The sequence below is a fragment of the Ambystoma mexicanum genome, chromosome 7q (assembly GCF_040938575.1).
Source record: "Ambystoma mexicanum isolate Mex_15411 chromosome 7q, UKY_AmexF1_1, whole genome shotgun sequence".
Lineage (NCBI taxonomy): Eukaryota > Metazoa > Chordata > Amphibia > Caudata > Ambystomatidae > Ambystoma > Ambystoma mexicanum.
The window spans coordinates 478,130,964-478,143,816 of NC_090941.1; the positions used below are offsets into that span (position 1 = coordinate 478,130,964).

General features: G+C 45.2%; 1 protein-coding gene across 3 annotated transcripts in view; it reads right to left on the bottom strand.

The window, feature by feature from the left end:
• Positions 1-1,546: 1,546 nt before the first annotated feature.
• The window catches only part of RNASEH2B (ribonuclease H2 subunit B), a 376,916-nt gene continuing 365,609 nt past the window's right edge, over positions 1,547-12,853 (bottom strand). For all 3 annotated transcript variants that reach the window (XM_069639895.1, XM_069639894.1, XM_069639896.1), the window contains one exon: positions 1,547-1,696. In XM_069639895.1, coding sequence (XP_069495996.1) covers positions 1,589-1,696 — 108 coding nt within the window. In that variant the 3' untranslated portion in view covers positions 1,547-1,588. The remainder of the gene's footprint in view (positions 1,697-12,853) is intronic.

Sequence of the window (12,853 nt, forward strand, 5' to 3'; positions counted from 1 at the left end):
TATGTTACCCCCACCTTCTTTTAAGGAGTACTGTAAGCCAACAGCTCAGATTTAGGCACTTGACACAAGCTTTCAAAATCCAAAAACACACATCTCACATGGTTCAGGGTTACATTGTGCAATTAATGTACTTGTCCTACGGTCTGTCTAACCGAAGAGAGTAGCCAGGGCTTCAAGGAGTACATCCTCAATCCCCTGTTCACCGCTAAAAACATGGCGATTATGCTAGGAACTACTCTGCTCGATTTGATTACATTATATCAAGTCAGCAGAATGAGCTCCATGTCACAAAGGAATCAGCTATGCCGTTCCGGTTCACCATTTTCTTTCCGATACTTTTTATAGTTTTACTTGAGTGTGTAAGATCCAGAATACGAAAACAAGCTAGAACTGAATGGGTCAGATGTACCATCCTCCACGTGACTCCAAAACCCTCAAGGAGTATGGGAAATTGTGAAGATGTAAAGAGGAGCGAGGCAGGCACAGATGGAAAAGAGACAGCACAGAGCACCATGACAACAAAAGACTGTACAGCCGGCTGGAGGGGGATGGACAAGGGGAATGATTGATGGGCAGCAGGAAGGATTGGGGAGTTGGTGGGTCCTTTTCTTTGTATTTTTAACAGGAAGCGCCAGAGGATATGAGGGGATACGAATGGGTATACTGAGAGAGATTGGTACTGCCGTGGAATTTGACCCACGTTGGGACGAAGGTACAGGTAAACAAAAACAGAGGAGGTTTTCGTTGCGCCTCGAGAACGCAGTTGAGTCAGCCCGGGATAAACACTAAAGGAGACGGTGATTGTGCAACCGCGCGCCAGTCTGCCCGAGACACAGTGAGGGGTGTCGGGCAGCATAGAAAAAGAATGTAGAAAGGCTGAGACAAACACCCACTCCCACTGGGACGCAACCATAAGTGACCACCAGAGTTGGTCATTATCCAGTCAGCCGCCCCCCACCCCCAAACTATAATAGACATGATCAGACAGGAGGAGGAGACCAGCAGGAGTCGGAGATCTTGGGTCACTGCAGCACTAACCTTTACAAACCTGCCCATTGGAGGGGAATATTTGAAACTGTTAAATAAAGGAAGTGTTCATAAACAAATCTATTGAGAGCCTGTCCTTATTCCAACACCGCACTGTGACAGATCCCTTTTACTGAGATATTAGATTCAAAATCCTGGAGAGGGGTGCAACAGCAGCAGTGACTGGCCTGCCAATATCAATTGGTCGTAGTTAGTATTTGTTCAACCCAGTGACTTTCCATTTTCACCAGTGGTTCTTAATAATCGCAACATAGTTAGCAAACTTCTGCACAAGTATGGCATCAGAGGGGTTGTGGATAGTAATCGATAGTAATGGACAAATTCTTACCAAATTTGTATTAAAGTAAAAAGACTGAAAAAAAAATATTTGCAAGATCCTGCTTTGTGAACAGATCAAAAGACAAATCACAGAACCGGATTGTCAACACTAACTCACAAAAGAGGACTACAAAAAAACACTACTTATGGGTTTAATAAATACAAACTCAAGATGCCATAGTACCAACAAAAACATCTTTATTGCACTAAAATACGTTTACAATTATTTTGCTACTTTGCTTTTAGGGCTAAAAAACGAAGATATGCTTTTCATTCCACTCTTGTCTACTTTGGCCAGTGATTTCTGAGCGGCGGTCATCTTGCCATTTGGCTGTAAATGAAGAAAAAATAGTTTAGTGTGGCAAGCATCCCCATTACAAGCTTTAGTAAATTAGTATATGTTTTAATAGAGTCAATCATAAATGCTTCATCATTTGAACTTTTAGATTTAATGTTCAGTCTTGCATTCCACTTCAAATCCTGCACAAACTAGTTATTTCATACACGTTTGCAGTTAAACCCACCCATTTATGATCGGACCACGAGTACGAATTGGGTAATTAAGTGGATGCAGAAAGTTGACATTGGCTAAAACACAGTGTAGAAAACAAAGCAAATACAAGAGTGCCTGCAATTTCTTTGGATTAAAGCTAATCAATCCCTTAATTGTCCTAGATGATCTATTTAACATTGAAGTAGCCACTGAACACCACTAAATAGAGATGTACTTCCAAAACTCCTGCAAAATAGAAAAAAGTGAACTCATTGGTTTATTCCTCACATTTTCTTATATTGCGAACTTCCAAATCACTGTGCTTGATTTAGACATCACTCTGATGTTGCAGCTAACCGAGGCATCGGTGGAGAGTGAGTCACCTGGAGATAGGATGGTAGGTGGAGAAAGGAACAGCAGGTTCAAAATGTCGGAGTAATGTAAGAAAGGAGTGAGAAGAATGGAGCAGTGTCCCAAAGGGGTGTGAGATCACTAGTACATAGAAATTAGGGGTGGTAAACCTATTGCTGCAACAAAAACTGGCCATTTAGTGCAGAAATACTCCCAGATGGCGCAGTATTCCCAAGGAGATTGCAGGTAATGTATTACCTTCACTCGGATTCTTTTCTGTCCCCCCCAAACTCCCCCGACCCCAAATCAGGTCAAAACGAGAACCAGAGTAACAGGACCAGAATGTAAAAGGGGCATCTGGGAAAAAAGCAAGTAGAAAAGACTTTAGTGCTTTGGAAACAAATGTAAATTTCAGCTTTAAAAAGGGGGAGTGAATAGACTCTTAACTGCCTACATACATGGTTTGAAAGTCCTCTAACGATTAGGGCAATCTTCATCAAGTTTCAGGTCATGGGCTATTACTGCTTATGGTGTGTGTTGCGTGGTGCAGACAGAGTCTGGGAGATGTGTGGAAGAAAGGAGCAAAGCTGCCATTTAAGAGGCCTAACTGGTTACTGTACGCCACACCCCTTTACGAATATGAGAGGCAGGTTCAGGTGTGGTAAGGAGTCTTGGTTCTGAAACAAATTAGTGGCATGGAAAAATGAAAAACAGGAGGATGTGGGGTTTAAAAGCAGGCCACAACCTTTTGTATTCCTGCCTTTGTTTGTGATAAGGAATAAGTTACTTACCTGTAACTCCTGTTCTCCAGCATGGGTCTGGCATGGATTCACATGCTCATGAATATTTCCCATTGTCATGCTGGGAATGGTCTGTAAAAAGAAAAGCAGTTTCACTTTAGCCTGAACACTGCGTTTCTCCTCTATAACCAATCACTGTCCCTTGGGTCATACTGGCCCACCCAATGACAGTTCTTTCCCTAAGCTCCACCCCTGGTGGCCATCCTCAGATTTGGGCGAGCATGTAAAGTGGCAGTATGAACGCAGAAGAGCTACAGAGAGGATGGAGGCAGGGGTTCACATGTGAATCCATGCCAGACCCATGCTGGAGAACTGGAGTTACAGGAAAGTTCTCCAGCATGGGGTCTGGCATGGATTCACATGCTCATTAATACTATTACAAAGCAGTACATATACACAACCACAGGAGGTGGTAAGGCTCAACAGAAGCAATACACTTACCCCTGGAACAGACTCACCTCAAACAAACAGGTTGTGGAAAACACTGCCTGGCCGACCTGGGACTCCTCCCAGGAATCCTGGTCAACTCAGTAGAATCTTGTGAAGGTGTGGGTTGACCTCCATGTAGCATCCCTGCAGGTGTCGAGCAGGGCAACACCAGAGAGAAACAATGTTGTTGCTGCGATGGCTCTGGTGAAATAGGCCTTCAGCCAGCCTGGAAGAGGTCTGTTAGCCAGACGATGACAGTGCACGATGCAGCCGGAGAGCCACCTGGATATGGAGCCAGGCCAACCTTGGCCAGGGAAAGCAGATCCAGAAGGAGCAGCAGAGACGTGACTCACATCAGTGTAATCTTCTGAGGCTAACACCACACTGAGAAGCACAACTACATAGAGGAAGCTTTGGCCAGGAACTTCTTGCATTCCAGTGCAGGCGAATAATGCCCAAACTCTAGGGCTGCAGGAGCCAGGCTGTGAGTCTCAGCGACGCTGGGTTGTGCTGCAGTATTGTTCCTTTTTCTCTGGAGAGAAGATTGGGAAGTGGAGGCAGTCAGATGGATGGAGCCACTGACGGACGGAGCAGGTCCGGGTACCACATCTGTCGTGGCCACGCCAGAGTGATGAGTACCATCCTGCAACAACATTGTCCCAGTGTGTTCATCACACACTAGTGGAATTGGAGGGAAGGCGTACAGGGAAGAGCCCCTCCCACAGGATCGAGAAGGCGTCTCCCAGGCTCCTAAACTGAATAGACCTGCTGACGAACCTCTGGCACCTCGAGTTGGCTGCTGTCGATTAGAGGTTGACCCCACTTGCGGAAGAGAAGGGATACTTGATCCTGATGAAGCATCTACTCATGGAAGAAACGCAGCTCCCTGCTGAGCAAGTCTGCAATGGTGTTCTTGGTGCTTCCCAGGTGAAATGGGACAAAGAACATGTCCTGAACAATTGCCCAGTGCCACAGGGACTGAGCTTCCAGGGAGAGTGCGTCATGCCCTGCTTCCGGATGTAGAACATGGTGGTAGTGTTGTCTGTGAAGATCTCACCACCTTCCCCCCGCAGTTGAAGCAGGAATGATGAAGGGCCCAGAAGCCTGCCCATAGTTCCAGGACGCTGATGTGGAGGTCTTTTTCCTCAAGGAGCCAGAGTCTTCTGGCGTGCGACGGTCTGCTGTGGGCCACCCCACCCTCCCAGTGGGGCACTCCCCACCACTGTAGAGCTTGCCGGAAGTCCTGGTTGAGGGCGACCTTGTCCGTCCAAGAGCCTGTGACTTGCAACCACTGCACATCCAGGAACTATTGAAGAGGTCTCATCTGGAGTCTGCAAAATGAAACTAGGTGGATGCAGGGGGACATTATGCCCAACAGCGACCCGATGCTCACACTGTCGTGGATTTCACTGACAACAGGCGCTGTACCTTCCCCAGGATTGCCGACACTCGCCCTCTGAAGGTGTAGCCATGCATGAAATCGTGTTGAAACAGGTGCCCGGAAACAGAGCGTTCTGCGATGGATCCACGCAGGACTTCGGATAGTTGACTGAGAATCCGATCTCCGTCAGTCTCTGCAGTGTGTTGGACTGCCAGCGTATGAGAACATGAGCAAATGAGCCAGTCCAGATAAGGGTAGACATGGATGCCCTTGAGACAAAAGGTGCGCCCCCACTGGAGCCAAGCACTTTGCGAACACTCTTGGTGCTAATTTCAGGCTGAAGGGCAGGGCCTTGAACTGATAGTGCCGTCTCTGGACCACAAACCATATGAACCTTTGATATTTTGGATGAATGGGGACATGAAAGTAGGCGTCCTCCAGGTCCAAGGTCACTAGGAAATCACCCTCTAGCTGGTCGAGCACCTGCTGCAATGTGACTATCCTGAACTTCTGGGATTTCAAATGCTTGTTGGGGCTACTTAATTCTAGGATTGGCTGCCACCCTCCTGACTTTTTCCATACCAGAAAGTATCTTGAGTACACTCTGGAGCTCCAGAGGTGCTGAGGAACGGGGTCCATCGTCCCATTTCTTAACATGGCCTGAATCTCCTGCAGCAGTTGGGCCGTGCGTAGTGCTTGACGCGCCACAGGAGGAATGCAAGGATACCTGTGTGTTGGATTTTCAGGTTGTGCCCCTGATGCAGACCGTCCAGCACCGATTTGTCCGTGGTGATGATCTTCGATAGCCAGCTGCCAACTAGGGTGTGAAAGTGGGCCCCGGATCCACAGCAGGTTCAGGCCTGTATCTGTATCCCGGCCTGTGGGAGACGACTATGCTGTCCTACATTGCGTAGGCCTGCAAACAGCCTATGTAGGCCTCCTGGGCCATGGAATGGGAGCGCCAACGATACAGGGGTGTTATACCCCTTGGAGGACCTGTTTGACTTCAGTCTCGAGGTCCGAATGGACAACAACCTCCTCTGCTGCAGCATACCCAGCGAGTGCGCCGTCTTTCGATCTGTCAATTGTTCGGAGCGACTTGTCCACAGCCTTGTCAAACAGATGGTCACCATCAAAGGGTATGCCCACCAAGAAGTTAGTGGCCTTCAGCCAGCCCTGTCGTCAAGAGGGCCGACCCATTACCCATCTGGCAGAACCCAGAATCCACAATGTCCAGCGCCACTGTGATGGCATGGTTCAATGTCACCTCACCTTCCTGGAACAGGGCCAGAGCCTTAAGCATCTTATCCTCTGGCATGAAGTCTAAAATGGGCCAGAGCTTAAACCAGAGCTCCCTGTCGTATCGAGACAGGATGGCCAGGACATTGGCGGCCTTGCCGGTGGAGGCTGCGGTGTAAATGATGTGCTTGCCCACCGCATCAAGCTTCTTCCCCTCCTGGTCCAGGGGCACCATGGAAGAGGATGGATTTGACCAGCGCTTCCTGGCAGCGGCAGATACCACAGGGTCTGGAGAAGGCTGTGATCTCAAGAACCTGGGAGCGGGGAGCCGAGTCTTGGAGTCTGTACTTCTTCTCCAGCCCGTTTCTTTAGGGGGTGGAGGGATGCAGTACTTGGCATCTTCATCAGGGATAAACCTTCCTCCCAGACATTGTCCAGCAAAGGGCTAGACATGGTCTTCCGTGAGGACCCCTAGTGTTGGAAAAGAAATACCTCTTTCCTCTTCTCCTCCGGTCCCGAATCGAAGAGAACGTAGGCGCTCAAAATCATGGTGTGAATAGAGCCAACCCCATCAGGTGGCGAGGCCCCGACGGGCTCGTCGGTACCCAGCAGCTCCCCATGTGCCGTGACAGTCATCATACTCATCAGTAAGAGCCCCGAGAGAAATCTGAAAAACGAAACTGGTAGAAACCAAAAAGGAACCAAGGTCGGAGAGAGAGTCGAGAGAAGCCGGAGACTAGCAAATATTATGGAGCGATCCAAGAAGGTTTATGTGTTGAATGAGCAGCAGAGTGAATGGAGGCTTACATTTGTGCTAGGCACATCTGCAGCCAAAGACAGAATTGTGAGTAAACCCCAAGAGGGGCCTGTACTTGAAACATTTGAGATCCATTTGGTTTGTAGAATAGGGATGGACGTCTAAAGTAGAAGTATTGAAAATGTGTGTTGGCCAAGTTGGAGACATTTTTGTGTTCTAGTTTAGGGTTGGGCTGAAGGCTAAAAAGGACACCTGGAGACTAGTTTTTAACTTTGTTAGCCATCATTTTGGAACTTTTGCTGTGAGTCTATGTCGTCCATGGAGGGTCAGAGACTTATAAAATAGGCCCAGGACTGTTTTTGTTAAGCCTTCTTTTCTACTGTTTCTCTATTCATCCCCTAGTACCTGCAAACATTCATCTCACATAAAACCTGATATTGTAACCTCTGACTAAAAGAACTGAAATCTAGTGTGTTCTTCCAGGTCATTCTTGAAATTGCTACAGAAAGCACCTCTGCCCATGCAAGAATGGCCACCAACAAAGATCTGAAAATATGAGGTGCCCAGGTCCACAAATGATGGTAGTTTCTATCTGACATCAATTGAGATTACTTTTACAAAAAATGACCCTTGGCATGTGAGCAAAACCTAGGACATTTTTTAAAAGGTGCCCCAAAGGGAAGAAGAGAATGACAGAAGCTTGAATATGAAGACAATGAAGAGTTCTTGGATTGAGGGACATGGGCTTAATTAAAATGCTAAATCTGCAATAGGAGGGATCAAGTGTTAAAAATTGGGATTGATTGTGACAGAATCGTCATATGCAACTTCATGACTATTTTCACTTTATCTTACCATTTTTGTTCATTTTGATTCTTTTTAAGAGTTAAAGAAATACAAGTTGACTAGAGCGTGAATGGGACTGTATCTGATGATTTTAAGGGAAAGCATTGTGGTAAACCTTGATGAGATGCCAGTAAATATTAAACTATGACAAAACCCAATGTAATTTCCCAACTGATACAAACTGTTCAATAATGTATTCTCTGGTGATATGACGTTGACCATCTCATTTAGGATTTAAAACAGCACCCATTACATTAGCTTACAACATTTTAAGATGCTTCCATCACTTCAGTAACCTCCAACTTGCTGTAGACGTAGAGACCAATTTAATTTCTGCTTTTTAGTCTACCTTTTAATCCTCCAACAATTACAACACAACATATGGCCATAGGTTTTCTTATATTTTCAATATTGTAGATAGGTGTATGTATCGGTCTTCGTTCAATTCACATCTGCACTTTTTTTTAAGCAAATAAAGCAAGCAACCATGCACATTTCCTGATACTTTTCTAATAAATTAAAACAGGTTTATGGGTCCACGCTAAACTGCAGTGACTTCATTTGGTGCGATTACTTCAAAACTATCCTACTCTATGCAAAAGGCAATCCTACAGAATGTACAAAAGGTCTTCGTGCTAAAGGAAAGGCTTATCTAGGAAGTTGCTATCTTTCATAGATTCACGTGCAGTTATGAAGCAATTGAAAGTGCCTGAAGATAATGTAACACATTTCCAAGAACAAATGTTTAACCTCTAAACAGCATTGGGCCTCAACTGCAATGGGGCATCATGCACAATGGACTCTAGGTAGCTTGTTGTATGCCCAAGCTTTCGAGCCTGGCTAACCTGTAATTCACGGTCTCTAGAGGTGAGGGGTGTTGGAAATGAGCATTAAGCTTTAGCCTTTCTTCGAGCCACTGCGTTTCCTTTTCTGGTTATGTCCAACTGCCCACCTCCCTGTGTGGTGCAGATATTTTGCCCTGCGCAGTCTCCAGCCCTCGCTTCATATTATGCACAGGTTCCTCTTCTTGAACCGCCTTATAATGCAAGGAGCGCATCCTTTTCTACCTCAGGATGATTCTACCTCAGACCATGGCTATCCTCTGCCACTATGCCTTTACTCCCATTAACAGGAACCCCATTCTTATGGCTACTTCCTCGGATCAATGCACAGGTTCCTCTTCTTGAACCCCCTTCAGATGCAAGGAGCGCATCCTTTTCTACCTCAGACCATGGCTATCCTCAGCCACTATGCCTTTACTCCCATTAACAGGACCTGCTGAAGAACTCCTATGCTCCCCGTGGCCTGCAGCACCACCTGGCTGCTACCAGCCTCCTCTCTAGATCCTGAGACTTGGTGAAAGGGTCCCTGGATACTTGTAGTAACTGGGTATCAGATGATCATCACTACCCCTCGCTTCTCAGGGATACCATTCCCTGCTATGACCTTTTGTCTAGGGCCGATTGCCAAGCGCCCCTCGTCTTTCGCTGGAAATCTGGAAATATCTACACATAACATTGAAAAACCATGTGGGTACTGAAAGGAGGATGTGGTTACACTCCAATTCAATAATCTCATAAGGAGTAAATGAGAAAACAATATCACACATTTATAAACTGCTGAATTCAGACTGCTTAGACTAGTGTGTGATTGGTGGAAGGAATTGGAGAATTAGCCATCTACAGAGAGATGGTCTCTGAGTTACCTTCATAAAATATTAAAATACAAACTAATCTGGGTTCATACCTTCAGCAGTAGAAGATTATTTTTGGCTTGTTGTGCTGTCCAAGCAAATTGACTAAGGTATCTCTTCCGTTCCAAGCTCTATTTTGGAAATGTGGCTAGGCAAAAGTCACACTATCACACAATGTATGTTCTTATCCTACTGTGGAACAATACTTGCATATAATCTTTGGGTCTCAGCCAGGTTCATCTTACTTAATGAGTCCAAAGATGTCGACTCCAAACATGTCTTACTTTATCCGGCTAAAAGGTCACTTGAGTTTGGCAAAACATCTGAGAAACTCTAAAGCAAAGCGGATGTTACCGGTTGACAAGTGGACAAAGTAATTTAAATGTGCTATGATGAAAGGAGATGGGGCACTTGTTATATGGTTCGGAGAGGTGCTTGGATTTATAAACTCGATAACTTATTTTAAATGATCTTAGACAATGCCTCGTCTTACTTTTTTCTTTGTTATTTTGATACTGATTTTAATTCCAGACGACCAGTCAATTGAACCGGTAAAAGAATATATATATTGCATTTTCAATGTATTCATTGCATTATTTGGGGAATCTCATTTTCCACACAATCTTAATTTAGGATATTTTTAACTGTCGATTGAAAACATGGGTAGATTTCATAACTGAGCACTGAATTTTTCTTTATATGCTCATTCTTATGCAGGTTGATGTTGCCCATGGATGTGAATTGTGAATTAAAATACAAGAAATGGTTAAAAAATAAATTGATGCCACTTGCTTTTGCTTGGGTTTGTTATCCGTTTGAACTACCCAAATAGCTATGAAGGAATAAAAGGCCAATCAGAATATAATGGACACTGTTGCCAATTTCCGAAATAACCAGAGAGGGTGTTCTTTATTTTCAGATAATAAAATAGTAGCCGAGCAAAAGATCCTAAAGGTGACAATCTTACAAAAAATGTCAAGCTCCTAGTTACTTTTCTAGAAGGATCCAATGGAGAAGGAATACTCCTCTGTGGAGTACTCCGATGGGTTTGCACGAGTGCTACACTGCTTCCTTGTGGCCAGTAAATCCACTGGCAATTCGGGAGAAAGTGGCACCATTGAAACAGGTGGGGTCCTGTCCAGACATCAGCAAGCAAGATAGAGTCCACCATTTCATGCCCAGAGTTGTTTTGGAATGTGCTTTCGCCCAAGAAATGGTTTTAAATACTGGGGGTCCTTTTTATAGCACCAATTTCAAAAGAAACTGGATAAAAAACTATAGGGTTTGCAGGAAGTTCCAAAAGGGGAAACCATGGCATATGTAATACTTCAGAAACTAGATCTGCCACAGGGTAGGTTGTGTGTAGCAGTACATCCCACTGCATCATCTCAAAATTCATCCCCACAGAAACAATGATGACACAGATGACAACTACGTGCCAGTAGAAATTACACAACTTTTAAATAGGATTTCAGTATATATAGTGCACATCATTAGTCTTGCTACAGAATGTCAACCACCAACAGAATGGTTTTAATACATAGAAAGGTGAGGGATTTCAAATATATACATGAGTATTACTTGAACATCCCAGGGTGCATCCAATAACAACAGGGTATTGATCAAACATTGTAAGGTGATGTTAATAATGCAATGCTCACTTTGCCAGCCTGCCAAGGGTAGTGCTCGATGACACCATGGTTCACGCATATATATGCTGAGTCAGATTGTCCACTATCACATTTCCATGACAGTTTCCACTTTACACAGACCTAATTATATGTACTTATTTCGGATTGCACTGATGAGCCATTTGGGATTTTATTTTTACAAAGTCTATGGCCAAAAGGTTTTAATGAAGAATGGAAAAAGTGCATTTATGTAACTGAGTGGTGGAATTAATGGCATCAAATAACCAGATATTACGTTTGTTAAACATTTATGAAGTTGTGTCCTTTCATTAATGTATTATTGTCAAAAACAGGCTGAACTGATAATTGGTATAAGAATTGCTAAGTGATACATTATTTTATCTTTACAATTTCAGGACTAACATTTTCAATTGAGAGTAGTTTCAGTTTTTGAGAAGCTAAACATGGACTGGAAATAGTTTGCAATCCCAGAACTGGCGTAAACTCGACTGTAATAACATTTCAATGTTTTTGAAATAAACGACGGATGGGAAACAGGATATTGCAGAGCCAACATGTTCGGTAAATTAAAGAAATTGACAATGTCCTGAGGTATTCCATAATCCTTGCCAAGACGCTGATGAAATGTAGGTTTTTACAGGTATGAAGTGAGACGGATACGTTGGATTTTTGATTCTGCCGTGTTTAATGGTTTACATTTTTTGTAATACGCTCTGTCAATTTGTGCTTATGCGGACACCCAATTAAGGGCAATGGCCAAGGCAAAGATTTAAACTGGAAACTAATTTGAAATGCAGTTTATTCTGAAGATATACAAAGTTTGGAAACAGTAAAGCAGTACATGCTGTTTCTGTAAATGAGAGTGCAGATATTCCGAAGCCATTTACATAATCTGATTTTGTATATAGATGCTTAAAGTTGATGAGCAAAATGTACAAGCAGTCTTAGCGTGGGGGTGAATTGGGGGGGTGTCACCAGCCGAGGAAGCGGACGGATGCCTCTTCGGTGAGCTCCATAGCCCACGTCTGTACCATGGCCCTCTGACCCCCTTAAATATGGTGGAATCTTAGCACAAAGCATCTGGTGGATGCCAGAACCCATAGAGCACAGACTTGCAGAGTTTGGTACCTACCTGCGGCCACTAGCCTGAGAACAGATCGATTGCATTGCCCTAATTGCTGAAGCAAGATGGCAGCCGCTTGGATGCAGTGACGACCGGCCTCGCTGTAAGGGGCCACGGTGGGCCCCCACCACACCCTCGCACACAACAGTGAATCTGGCCGCGTTTGGCAACTTGCAGCTCCCTCTGGAGTGCAGCGACTTTGGGAGCAGGTGATTGTGGTCCTTTATGGTGGGGCCTGGGGCAAAGGCTGCCTGCCAGGAGCCCATCGGACTGTGCCTGCATTGGAGAGCAGCCCTGTCGGGATCATGCTGCCTGGCTGTGGGGATCCAGGTATGGAGATGGATCCTCCGTTGGGGCATACGGAGCAGGCATGGGGGCCATTAAGAGTGGAATAACAGCACGATAGGAGGGCCAGGGCCTTGCGAGGGAGAACCCCTGCGAGGCAGCACTCCTGCTGTTCTTGGGAGTGCAAGGCTGGAGGAGAGTGCAGCATGTAGGGAACAGTGTGACTAAGGTATTTGAGACACATTCCCTGGAGTACCAGGCCCTACCAGTGGGGTCTGGGGTTGGTGGACTCTCGATGATGGTGACTCCTGACCAGGTGTGCTATTAATAGAGGGACCAGGATCTGCAGCCGCTGCCTGCTCCTGACCAGTTGGAACTTCCTAGGTGTGGTGCGCTGAAGTTGAGAGAATATTTTTGAATGCCTGGACGAGGCATATTT